The sequence below is a fragment of the Solea solea genome, chromosome 1, assembly GCF_958295425.1.
Source record: "Solea solea chromosome 1, fSolSol10.1, whole genome shotgun sequence".
In the NCBI taxonomy this organism is placed as follows: domain Eukaryota; kingdom Metazoa; phylum Chordata; class Actinopteri; order Pleuronectiformes; family Soleidae; genus Solea; species Solea solea.
In genome coordinates, this window is record NC_081134.1 from 36,117,174 (window position 1) to 36,130,666 (window position 13,493).

The 13,493-nt window shown below is 40.9% G+C and overlaps 1 protein-coding gene across 12 annotated transcripts in view; it reads left to right on the top strand.

Moving 5' to 3' along the window:
• The window catches only part of smarcd3b (SWI/SNF related, matrix associated, actin dependent regulator of chromatin, subfamily d, member 3b), a 40,672-nt gene that overhangs the window by 25,941 nt on the left and 1,238 nt on the right, over positions 1-13,493 (top strand). For 2 of the 12 annotated variants that reach the window (XM_058629956.1, XM_058629903.1), the window contains exons 3-13: positions 1,344-1,433; positions 4,048-4,090; positions 5,885-6,010; positions 7,084-7,209; positions 7,735-7,830; positions 10,332-10,433; positions 10,736-10,897; positions 11,168-11,265; positions 12,151-12,292; positions 12,482-12,604; positions 13,303-13,404. In XM_058629956.1, the coding sequence (XP_058485939.1) occupies positions 1,344-1,433; positions 4,048-4,090; positions 5,885-6,010; positions 7,084-7,209; positions 7,735-7,830; positions 10,332-10,433; positions 10,736-10,897; positions 11,168-11,265; positions 12,151-12,292; positions 12,482-12,604; positions 13,303-13,404 (1,210 nt within the window). The remainder of the gene's footprint in view (positions 1-1,343; positions 1,434-4,047; positions 4,091-5,884; positions 6,011-7,083; positions 7,210-7,734; positions 7,831-10,331; positions 10,434-10,735; positions 10,898-11,167; positions 11,266-12,150; positions 12,293-12,481; positions 12,605-13,302; positions 13,405-13,493) is intronic. The other 10 variants (XM_058629917.1, XM_058629910.1, XM_058629933.1 and 7 more) reach the window with 10 other exon arrangements.

The following is a 13,493-nucleotide window of genomic DNA, read 5'->3' on the forward strand; positions in this document are numbered from 1 at the left end:
ATTACAAAAACATACAGAAATGACTGATTCTATCTTGATATTTAGTGGCAACAGCGACAACAGCGACTCTCAAAAAGCATATAAAGAAGACAATAACATCATGTTTATTAAATTATCACAAAGTTAAAGCTGCAATAGACACAATCACACCCACTTTTCTGTTCACTTCTCTCTTGGCGCTTTCCCACTACCCAGTTCTAGTGTGATTTGGCTCGGCTTGGCTCGACTCTACTCGCGGGATAGTACCTGGTACTGGTGCTAGAACCGTTTAGTGGACAAGGCGCCATCTGTGTTGAGCTCCTCTCCAAATTCAGATGAGCACAGACAGGCGCTCGCATTTCATAAGAAATGACTCCATCTCTGAAACTCCCTACTGACAATAATACGTTTGAATGAGTTTATTGTCCGACTCTTTCTTTTTCAGCGTAGGCAGTTGTTGCTTGTGCTGGAGAAGCGAATATTCCGTGTGTGTAGACCCAGTCGTCTCTCTCGTTTTACTCTTCAGTAAGCCTAAGTACTGTACCTTTTAAACACTGTTGTTTCCGTTCAGATTTGCAGTCGAGCTGGGGGTTTGTTTCTCTGCTGCTTCCTCTGTGTGACGTTTCATTAGTCACCTCTTGTATTTTCTTGGTTAGTGCGGCCGAGTTCTTTCTCTCCTTTCCAAACTATATCACTTTCAAAGCCCTGATCTTTTTGTCCCGTCCTCTGTTTGCCCTTGCAGTTAAGTGTTTTCTCACTGCTCACGACGCACAGTTACTTAAGATGCTTGAGGTTGGATTTTTAAGAGCACAGTCAGGTCTTGGTAGGAATGAACCTGAGTTTTTTTAAAGTGATAGATGAGATCTAAGTAAATGAACATAATGTTGAAAGTAGAGTGGTTTTTTTTTTCGCCTTTATACATCTAAGCAACATCCATATCTTTCAATTCAGAGCTCCACCTAAACACACACAGCTTGTTTGCTCACAGTGTGTCCATTATCAGTGTGTTGTCTGTCTGTGTGTGTGAAGCATGATTGTTTTGGTTCACTCAAGAAACTTTGTCGAGTCCTCAGATGAGCAGGACGACGACGCCCGAGTCCTCGTCTGCTGCTGCACTTTGTGTGTGTGTATATGTGTGTGTGTGTGTGTGTGTGTGTGTGTGCGCATGGACACTGTCACACACACACACATCCCTTGTCTGAGTTTAGCACCTAATAGTAGACCCTTGAACACGACACACACACACAGACACACACACACACAGCCAGACCCACCAGGTGTTTCTCGTCTTCTCTACTTGCTGCCACTGTCTGTCTCGTGAAAAACGCTAATCGGACAACCTTCGAATCCTCACCAATTCTTAGGAAGCCAGTCGGATTCCCCGGAGCCAATGAGATGCCGGCGAGGCAGATGGACATGAGAGAGCCCCAATCAGATCCCACGCTCGGATCCAAGTAGGAGTTTCTTCTGCTGCATGTCCCTTTTCTTACGTTTGATGACTCTTTGGCCCTTTTTTGCCTTTCACCTCAACCCAGCACTTCCTGAATGACAGACCTAGAAGATGGTGCATGCTTTGGACTGGAGCATGGCATGATGGGAACAGTTTTTTTTATATATATTTAGATATAAATAGATAGCTGGAACATTAAAAAAAAAAAGAATAGAATCCAACTTGAAAACCTTTGAATTTAAATGGCGGATTGTTGTGATGCAGGTGTGTGTTTTCCTTTGCACTGCACTTGTGGATCTTTGAGTATTTGGCATGTTGACTTAACTTAGTGTTTCACAGATTATTGCAGTGCTCTGTGATTCAAAAAAGGAACATTTCTACACTGCAAAAACAAACTTTAATCAACAAAATAGAAGAACTATGGTATACTACTAAATTAGGGCTGATACAATTACTCGATTCATCAGTTTCAGTGTTTTTAAGTAAATTTTTCAGATTTTTCAGCTTCTTATATGTCAATATTTTTGAGAACATCATCATTTTCAGGTTTTAGAAGCACTGATTTTATGGAACAAGCGATTATTCGACTAATCAAGAAAATAATCGACAGATAAATTGATTATGAAAATGATCGTTAGTTGTAGTCCTATACCAAATAGATTTGGGAATATATTGTCATAATGGTCATATATTAAATGAAAGAAACCACACATAGACACTTAACAAAATAAATACAGCAATATTAAAGTTTTTTTTTTGTTTTTATTATTCTGAAACCACACCTGAATTTGTAGGTTCTTCCCCTGGTCCACGTCTTATCTCTCAACCAAGTTTGGTCTTTTTTATAATGATTATGATTAATAAATCAACCGATCAGGGTGAAAACCCACATCCTTTTTGGAAATTTAAAAGAAACATTGAGATATTTCTGTCTTCATCGACTTTCCCAAAAAAATGATAAACCGTCTGAAATCACATCAGTGACATCATGACATTAAACAATCGTGCGTTATCGTCGTAGAAACGGAAAATCTCCGTAATTAACACATCACATTTTATTCTTTTTATTGTTTTTTTTAGGTTTCTGCTCTTTTTGTCCCACTTATTTATGTAGAGGTTAAAAAGACAACATGTAACTGTAACTGTTTTAAGACATAAGATTTACTGTTTCCCTCTGTTTTCATTCAGATTGCATAAGCTTTTCATTACAGCATAACTGGGCTGGATACAGATGACATCTTAAAACAGTGTAGTGCAACAAATATATACACTCAAAACATTGAATTCAGCTTTTCAAATCCTCAACAAGAAGATAGAGCACTTAGATGGTAGAATTATTACAACGCCCCCCCCCCTACACACACACACACAGGGTATCACAGGTGTCCACAGATGAAATATTAAAAGAGAGTGGAGGAAGAAGCTGTCAAAGCGTTGTTGTTTTTTTTTTTAGAAATAAAGTCACAGACTCTTCACAATATCACAGTATAGCCCCTCTTTGGTAAGTATGAGACAGAAAAAATAACAACATGGTAACAGCAAACACAGCAGGATGTGAACGCCTGAGATTTATGAATGAAAACACATGCACTCACTGTATTTTCTCCTCTGTGAATCTTTGACGCTGCATTCCTATAAAAACACACCTGCTGTCGCCATCTAAGTCCTGCTGCAGTGGTGTAAAATGTGTGTGTGTGTGTGTACACCTGGTATTCCTTATGTTGTGAGGACCTAAATCGATTACACAGTCACATTATGGGGACAAAAAAAAGTCCCCATAACATGTTTTAAAGTTAGGTTGTGGTCAGGGTTAGTAGTAATTATGGTTAAGGTTAGAGTAAGTCTCCAGGAAATTAATGTAAGTCAATGCAATGTCCTCTGAAGTCATGGAAACCAATGTGTGTGTATGTGTGGACCAGTTCTCAAGCAAACCTATCTTTGTGAGGACATTTTGGCTTTTTGAGGATTAAGACCTGGTTTAAGGGTTAGGTTAAGGTTTAAGCATTCAGTTGTGATTGTTAAGGTTAAAGTAAGGGGGCTAGGGAATGCATTATGTCTACGAGTGTGCACACAAAGAATGCAAACCAGCATGTGTGTGTGCACCTGGTATTCCTTATGTTGTGGGGACATCATTGACACATTATGGGGGACTTGTTTTCCTTATGGGGACAAAATTCAAAATAAAATAGTACATTTTAAGGTAAAGATATGTTTTAAGGTTAGGCTGAGGTTAAGGTTATGTCCAGGAAATGAATGTAAGTCAATGCAATGTCCTCTGAAGTCATGAAAACCAATGTGTGTGTGTGTGTGTGTGTGTATGTGTGTGTGTGTGTGAGAGAGTGTGAGCATAAGTGCAGTGAATATATTTCATAAAAAAGTGCTGTGCGATGTGACACTCTTTTGGCCGTTCAAGGTTCGTGCTCTCCAGGACGACCACTGCATTTCAGAGAACACACACACACACACACACATGAACACACACACACACAGCTGGGACACTGGGGTGCTGGATATGGCCCAGCATTTTAGCAGATGGCCTGGGTGCTACGCTATCAGTCACCATAGTAACATGCTCTCTTTTTCCCTCTTTCTCTCTGTCTTTCTCTCCCTCTCTCCAGTGCTAAGAGAAGGAAAATGGCAGACAAGATTCTTCCGCAAAGGGTGAGGCTGCATATTTTTACCTTTGCTTTGTTTTTTGTGTTTTGTTTTTTTTCTTCTTTGTGTGTTATTGCGTTTCGTGTGAACAGACAAACAGTCCTGGCCAGGTTTTGATATCAGGGCTTGGAAAGCGCACAGGGCCAGATGATGTTGAAGGTTTTACTTACCCCCTTTTTTTTTTTGTTGTTGTTGTATCGTTTTGATTTAAATTGAAATAGCCAGTGGGTCATTGCCGAGCGCTGGAAATAGGCGGTGGCAACATCTCACCCTCTTTGCCAGGTGAGTCCAAGCCGTCAGAGGTTTTGGGATTAAATTAAAAAATGTTGGCGGCCGCGTGCCAGACCAAAAAAACCTTACCACATCCTGACCAGCGCACAGATGTGGACAGTGTCTGGACACTGTGAGCGTCTGGACTCCAGGTCTTATCCTTTAACATAACCCAGACAGGCAGATAGCTGCTGGCGTGGCCAGAGAGCGCCACTCCACAAGAATGAGTCAGGGACAGAGAATGTCTGCCACACTCCTGCATCTGCTCAGCACCTCAGTCTGCTGAGAGGCAGCCAGCTTTCAGATAGAGAGGCAATAATGAAAGCAGCCATTTAGAAAGAAACATGAAAGAGGGAGGGAGTGAACTGTAGGTGTGTGTGTGTGTGTGTGCAGCCCTTGAAGCTCTGAGGACTTTCATCAGCATGGTAATGTTGATGGTAGTGCTGGCTGCTTGGCTGCACACACTACATGTCATTTTTATCCCAGTGTCCCTAGAACATGTGTGTGTGTGTGTGTGTGTGTGTGTGTGTGGACCATCATATTAAAGGCAGCAGGAAAGGAATATGCTTTTATGGAATTTAGGACCAAACTGAAGACATTTTTTTTTTTTTAACTCTTTTGAGAACAAAGTCATAATATCATGAGAATAAAGTCGTAATATTATGAGAACAAATCTGTAATCTTTCATGAATTAAGTTGTAATAAATCATGATTTAAAATCTCTAAAAAATGTTCTCGTAATATTATGACTTTTTTAATATTACGACTTAATTCTCGAAAGATTCATTTTCTTCCTCTTCAGTCCATCCCTAATTAGGTATTAAATACGTCTCATAAAAAACCCCCAAATATTAAATATCTGTCAAATAATTCTAGTCTCCACTATAATCATCTGAGTTTGTTTCTGTCTAAACACAGTGACCCACTCAGTGTGAACAAGACGATGTTTGGCAGCGTTGATTAAAACTTCATTTCTAAATCAAAAACAAGATTCCAGAACATTGTGTGTCACAGGCTGAATTCTGAAAAGAACTGATGCATAAAACATGAGGAACATTTCAATCAAATGCACGACGTGGTGCAACCGCAAAAAGTCGACGTGTTTTTGAATATTTGAATATATCACATCATCTAGTCACTTTTGCCCAAGTAAAAAATATTGAACAGTCCAGTTTAACTCCAAACCAAGGAGTAATATCAGATACTGTTCGCACTCTTTCTATCAAAAGTCGTCCATGTTGTCAGATAACATTATCTGCATTAGCTTAATGTCTTATCTATCATGGTCTATCCTTATCTTCACCATTGGCTCTGCTACTTGTATCCTAACATTAAAGCTACTAAGAAGGAAAATGAGAGTTAAAATGTCCTTGGACCACCTACCAGCACCGAGAATCTGCTTCAACCCCAAATCGTCATTCACGCGACGCATACGGAGAAAATCGGACTTTTGAATCCACCTTGTGTCATATTTGCGTCTATAAGCTCAAGATTTTAATGTCAGTGTTTTCCCATTTTTTCCCCTCTAAGCAGATCCGTGAGCTGGTCCCAGAGTCTCAGGCCTACATGGACCTGCTGGCCTTTGAGCGCAAACTGGACCAGACCATCATGCGCAAGCGTGTGGACATTCAGGAAGCACTGAAGCGACCGATGAAGGTTAGAAAAAGTCACTTCGGATCTTACATTTATCCATCCATCCATCCATCCATCCTACCTTCATCTTCTTGTGTTTGGTCTATTATATACATTGTAATATATTTTAAAAGAGCGTGCATGTTTAATGTGAGTTCTTCATGTCTTATCCTCCATTTTTGGTGTGTTTCTGGCTGATGTACTGCAGCATTTAGAGTCATTTTGGGGGTGTTTCATGCGGCAGAAAACCATGTGTCGTACATCTACAGTTTGCTGTTAAAGACTTGTGTGGGTCTAAGTTTAAAAGCCTGACAGCTGATCTTGAAGATGTCACCCATCAGAAGACATGAGACGAGAAACCTCACCAAACGTGAAAAAAAATAAATCCTGAACTCATATATTAACTCTTAAAACAGCAGCATTTAAGCTGCTTTTCTCTGTTACTATGTTAAAACGTTTATACAGAGGTTATAAGAATGTGCAATATGGAGTGTCTTATGTCCTTTTTTTCAGCATAAACTATAGGCAATCTGGTGAAAATCCTTTTTTTTCTGTTCATTTTTACCAGCTCTATTATAAACACACCTGAGCAAAAAGTACTCAACATTTATAAAATCTAATTGAATTTGTGAAAGTTGGACAAACGTCACAGTTAAAATTTCGCTTGGCTTGGCATTCTGTAAAGCCTGAAGATATGACCTATAAACACACACACCCCCAGGATGTCCATATAAGGAGTTGTGTATTCTTCCTACAGCAATTGACCAAGGGTGCACCTGTGGCAATGATCTGTGCCTCGTGAGCACTAAGGGTTAACACTCCATGTGGCCCGCGGGCCGCCAGTTTGACTCCTCTGACCTAGATATTACTTTGGAAATTATTATCCATTGTTATTATGGAGCTGGAAAATACATTAGAAAATCTTACAATACTATTAGACTTTTGCACACCTGGGATTTGAACCAATGACCCTCCAGTTGCAAGCCCAATTCCTTTCCTTACTGCTCTGTATGTGTTTTTGTGTCTGTGTGATAAACGTCAACACGTGGCGAAATGTCCCTTTAAAAGATAGACCTCTTTTTATGCCCTTGTGTCAGCAGCAAAAGCGTAAACTGAGGCTTTACATATCCAACACCTTTAACCCGGCCCGGCCCGACGCCGATGACTCTGACGGCAGCATTGCATCATGGGAGCTGCGAGTGGAGGGGAAGCTGCTGGATGACGTGAGTTGCTGGGATTATAATCTTCTAATTTAGTGAGACCGAGGCTGCTCTGGATCATTTTATTTCCTTTAGATTTTGTCCTTTTGTACTGAAAATACTCGTCTGACGCTGGTTTTAAACAGATCGATTGATGCCGTGTTTGCAGAGAGACAGAGAGACAGAGAGAGAATATGATTGTTGTTGTCTGTGCTGTGTGAAGCTTTGCTTCAAACAGCTCTTATGTTCTCAGCAGTCCGGGTGCAAGGCCGTCATTTCACAGCGGTAGGAAACGTTTAGGTTTCACCAACCACAAATATTTCTGGTCCGAGCTCGGAGGAAGTGGACCCTGAGAATGTCTGCTGTCTCACTTTCTGTCTCATCTCATCTCAGCCTCTTGTGGCTTTTTGATCAGTGAACGTTGCCATAAAGAAAACACGTGGAAACAATGTGCATATGTATATGTATCTGTAGAATGTGTGTGTGTGTGTGTGTGTGTTTAGACTCTGACTGACCGTCTGTCTGTCTGTCTGTCTGTCTCTTCTGCAGCCTGGGAAGCAGAAGAAGAAGTTCTCCTCGTTTTTTAAGAGCCTGGTGATCGAACTGGACAAAGACCTGTACGGTCCAGACAACCACCTGGTCGAGGTCAGTTTGCAACAAGCAAAGGAGAATTTTTCTTCATGTTTCATGGAAACTTTGAGTCAGAACTTGTTAGTGGAAGAAGAAGAAGAAAAACTCTCTTTACTTTGGTCACAATAAATGGTTTAGTTAGTGAGTTACAGGTGTACACAAATACATGCAGATACATTTGTGTTGACACATATTTAAACACATATTCTTATTAATAAAATAGCAGTGTCGGCTGAAGCTCCAGATTATTTTACACGTCAGTGTGAGATTCGTAAAAACAAAACCCTGATAATCAAAGCAAGAAAAATATATATATTCTGTAGCAGTGTACAGAGCAAGGTTATAGGAGTTTTCATTAGTTTTAGTTTTTTATTAAGTTTTGACCTTTTGTTTTTAAAATGAGTTACTTTTAATTAGTTTTTAGAGCAGGTTGGCTAGTTTTTATTTTCGTAAATGCTGTTTTAGTTGAGTTTTTTTATTAGATTTCGTGTTCGTTTGTTTGTTTGTTTGAGTATTTGCCAGGGTCATAATAAGTATTGTTTGTCATAAAAACCCAACAAAAGATGCCACAACAACAACAGATGAACAAACCCTGAATGAAATATAACAGTCTACAACAAAGTAGACTGAAGTGCAAAATGTGCATCATACAATATCCAACAGATTAAAGCCACACATGAACATAACGTCATAAATAATAATAAATAACCCTCAAGAGACACATCTACATAACGACTAAAAACCCTCAACTGTCCCTTTAAGGAAACACAAATTCCAATTCCTCCTTGATAAAAGTGTGAAGGTTTTACCAGTAAAAATAAATTAACATATGAAAAGTAAAAGCATCCATTCTTTGTCTCCTCTTTGAGCCTTGAACATTTATTGAAATTAAAATTAAAATTTAAAGTGGAGCAGAGACTTAAGTTAAATACTCTCTGTGCTCTTATTTTTGCATTATTTTTGCCGAGTGTTGGCCACTTGGTGGGTCAGGAGCTTAGCTCAGCTGTGCCCTCAGGGGTCAGTAATAGGTTCTTCACGGTGCAGCGAAGAAACCGTGTCTCCTATCTTTTTTTCAATAAACGGACATTTCTTTTCTCTCTTATTAAATTCAGCATCAGCAAGGTTAACACGCAGGTGTGAGCGCTGGAGAAACAAGCGCTTCCTTATTAAAAAAACAGCCACAAGCTGCCCTTGACTTTGTATCCTCGCGAAATGTATTGACTTAATAATACAAATGAAATAATACGAGTGAAAATGATGACTTCTCAAGGTTCCTCCTTTTAAGAGCACATTTGAGTAAGGCACTCAGGTGCTTCACTTTGAATGATTTTCCATCAAAAGAAAATTTCTCTCCGCCTTGAGCCGCATGAGTCAGCTGGAAAAGTGAAGCGGAATATTCCCGTGTGTTGAGAGACTGCGGCCCACTGTCATGTCAGAGCTTTGCTTTTTATTTCCCGCGCAAGTTACGACGAAATGGAGATGTAAATAAGATCAGCGGCGACCGCGAGTAGCAGAGACTAAAAGGCGACTAAAATACACCCGTTGGTGGTTGTTGCTGCTATTTCTCATGATAACATTCAGGCGCGCGGCCACATGTTTGACCTTTCGCTATCGTGGTTTGTTTCAGCGCATGGTGCACACGCGGCTGGTTTGCAGAAACCACACACACGTAGCTCTGCAGGGTGAGCACACTGTAGTGGATGCAGGTGCATTCCTCCTCGTCAATGTAAAATAGTTTCTCGTGTTTAAAACTTCCCTCAGAACCTCAAATATTAAACATAGTTCAATTATGTTTGTGCGACGTCCTGGAATTTGTGTTATTCGGCAGAGCGTTCTCTCCCTGCACTAAATTCCACAGAGAAAATCACTCGTTTTTACGGCAGTTTTTTTAGCAGTGTTTGATCCACAGTGAATTTAAACGTGTTATTTTGTGACTTCACTGTTTCAAATCCCTCGCTTGGATTAACCAAAGTGACACAGACTTACTAAATGAGGAAGCACTAAAGCAGCAGCACCTGTGTTTTCACAATGATTTTCTATATGGAGTTTGGTGCGAGAGAGCGAGTGGTTTACAAATGAAGCTTTGACTTGAAAATGTGACCTAATGATGGCCCTAGACATTTAACAAAGCCATTGCAATTCATCCCCGCTGTTGTCAAGATGTTTTTACTCAAAACGTTATAGGGTGGCACTAGAGGAAAAAGCCAAAGTATGTATATATTGTACTAAATGAAAGAGGACTGAAGGTTAAATATGTCATTTTCTGTAGCTGACAAAGAGACAAGGAGGCACAAAAGCATGGAACCATAAATAAAACATCACTGCTTTTAACATTTTGAAACAATCATTTATTTGTACCCCATTGCTCACAGTGAGAAACTGGCAGCACAGAACAGCAAACCAACTACTTTGATGAATAAAGTGTGAAACACACCGGTACTAAAATTAAATAAAGATTTAGTCTAAACAAAGTGACTCAGTCTGTGTTTTGTGTTTTTTTTTGTTTTTTTTATCAGTGGCACCGCACGGCCACCACCCAGGAAACGGACGGTTTCCAGGTGAAGAGGCCAGGGGACGTGAGTGTGCGCTGCACCCTGCTGCTGATGCTGGACTACCAGGTGAGGGCGCCACACAGTTACTCCTAACACTGTACAGAGATTGTACTCTCCTCTGTCACAGCTGTGAGTAATCCCTGCACTGCAATCAGCCGTTGTAGTGGAAACCGGCAGGCCTCAAGTTACAGGTCACCACTGGCTGGTCCACAGAAGAAGAGGAGACACGGAGACAGAGACTGCTGTTGTACTTCAGTTTCCAGTCAGAAAAGATTGTTTAATGACTGATGTTCATTTCTAGGCGGGGTGGGGAAATGCTTTAACAATGTCTGACGTGTGGTGATGACCCAGTGATTGTGTCTCGGCAGCCTCCCCAGTTCAAACTGGACCCTCGTCTGGCCCGGCTGCTCGGCATCCACACTCAGACCCGCTCCTGCATCATTCAGGCCCTGTGGCAGTACGTCAAGACCAACAAGCTGCAGGACTCCCATGACAAGGAGTACATCAACTGTGACAAGTACTTCCAACAGGTATCTCGACTCCTTGCCTCCATCAGTTGGGGATGTTATTTGTCAGTGTTTTGAAGGTAGCAGACGTTTGTTTACATTTAAAAGTTACAGACTACAGCTTTAAATGTCAGGGTAATTGATGAGGTTCTGCTAATGCTCCCCCTTGTGGCACTTCAGAATAAGCCACTAGGCATTTTCTCCATTCAAAATGATCCACGAGTGTGTGATAAAATCCAATATGTCCCCATCTCATGTTAATATATTTGCTTTGCTTTTCTTCTCTCTCCGCAGATTTTTGATTGTCCTCGTCTGAAGTTCTCTGAGATCCCTCAACGTCTCACCAACCTCCTCCTGCCCCCTGACCCCATCGTCATCAACCACGTCATCAGGTAGTTCTTACTAAAGATTCGCTGAAATACAGACATTTACCAGAAAATGTCGCGAAGGCTGTGAATGAGAGTGTTTTGGCCATGTTTTTCTTTTTTCAGAATAAGAGAAAATAACAGAAATATGAGGATGTACGAGGTTAGGATCAAAGCAGTTTTAACCACTCACTCACCCATGCCAAACTCCATAGAGAAAAAGAGTGATTTTATATCATAACACAAGTTATTGATCGTCTGCTGCCTCCATCCGTCAGTTCAAATGTGCCATTTTGTGACTCCAGTTTTTTTACTCACTTTGTCTGGATTTACCTCAACAACACAAACGTGACAAACGCGGCGGCCTTCGACCAGCAGCTCCTGTGTCCTTGTTCGCTAAAAATGCAGATTTTCTCTATGGAGTTTGGTGTGTGATTCACGTACATGAGTTTCCAGTTAGACGTGAACATTATGATAAGATATTGTAAACGAACAGGTGTAGATTTAATAGGTGAGCCTTTTGATAAGTTGCTGAGATGAGTTTTACCTTTTAACGTGTCCCTGTCTTACACCAGAATATAAACAGTCTGTGGCAGCAGATAAATACTTGTCAAAACAAAATTAGTGCTGTTTTTTTCTTTTTCTTTTTTTTAGTGTGTATAAGAAATCTATTTATGTTCAGGAACATTTATTTCACATTTTCACTCCACTAGCAAGCAGAGAATAACTGGTCTAATTAGAGAAGAGAAGGTGTGAGAGTTTGCAGGCGCTGAGAGGTGATGTTTGCGAGAGATTAATGAAAAGTTATTATTATTATTTTTTTTTAAACACATCACACCTGACACTTCCGCATTAATGAGCGCTCATCTCAACGCTTTGATCTCACTCGTCTTGTTTTTTGCCTCCCGCCAGCGTGGACCCTAACGACCAGAAGAAGACGGCCTGCTACGACATCGACGTGGAAGTGGAAGATCCGCTGAAGAGCCAGATGAGCAGCTTCCTCCTCTCCACCGCCAACCAGCAGGAAATCGCCTCACTCGACAACAAGGTGAGAGCAGCTGTGTCACAAAATCCCCCCTCTCTCTCTCTCTCTCTCTCTGTATTGATTTGTATCACGACTGGATGCTGTGAATCACACCGAGGTGACGAGCAAGCGTCCGTCGTACTTCCTTTGTGTTTGTTAGAGCTAGTAGGAAAAGAGGAAGCACAATTGTTTGACGTTCCTGTGTCACTTCTCTTTCAGATCCACGAGACCATCGAGTCCATCAACCAGTTGAAGATCCAGAGGGACTTCATGCTTAGCTTCTCCAGAGATCCCAAGGGCTACATCCAGGACTGGCTCAAATCCCAGAGCCGAGACTTGAAGGTTTGTTTCCACGTTTACGTGCTCACGAGAGTGTGGATACCCCACTCACAGTTTGGTCAAATGATTTGATCTGAATCTGGGGATTAGGCAAATCGGACACTCTAAATTGACTGTGAGAGTGGATGGTTGTTTGTCTCTATGTGTCCCTGTGATGGACTGGCGATCAGTCCAGGGTGAACCCCGTCTGTTTTTTCCACCTGAAAGCCACTGCTCCATCATCATGCCCATCCCAGCATAATGAGGTGTTACATTAAACATGTTCCCCCCTCCCCTCCAATCACAAGATATCCACAGACTGTATTTATGTAATTGATTTACATGCTGTGGTTTTAAAAAAAAAAAAAACTACAAGTTATTACAAGTTAAAAACGTTTTTATTTGATTTTTTATTTTGGCAACAACAAATCAAATATTATATTATCCATCCATCCTCTACCGCTTTATCCTCATTATATTATATTATTAACTGGGAGGGTTTTAGAGGGGATATTTTATTATATCATTGGCTGAATTTTTTGATGTAATCAGTAAAAAGTTAAACTGTGGACAAGTGGTAGAGCAGGTCGGCCTCTGGCCCCTGGCTTTGGTAGTCTAAATCTTGAAGTGTCCCTGGGTAAAACACAACTAAAACAAGTTGTGTTTGTCACCTATAATGATTGTTATGTTGTATCATTAATGCTTGTTGTCTCTGGCTGCAGCTGATGACAGACGTGGTGGGGAACCCCGAAGAAGAGAGGAGGGCGGCGTTTTACCACGAGCCCTGGTCCCAGGAAGCCGTCAGCCGCTATTTCTACTGCAAGGTGAGGAAGCAACATTTTTTTTTTTATATATTACACATCCTGTAGATCTGCTTTAAAATGCTCAGGTCATGTGATACATTCATGTCTTC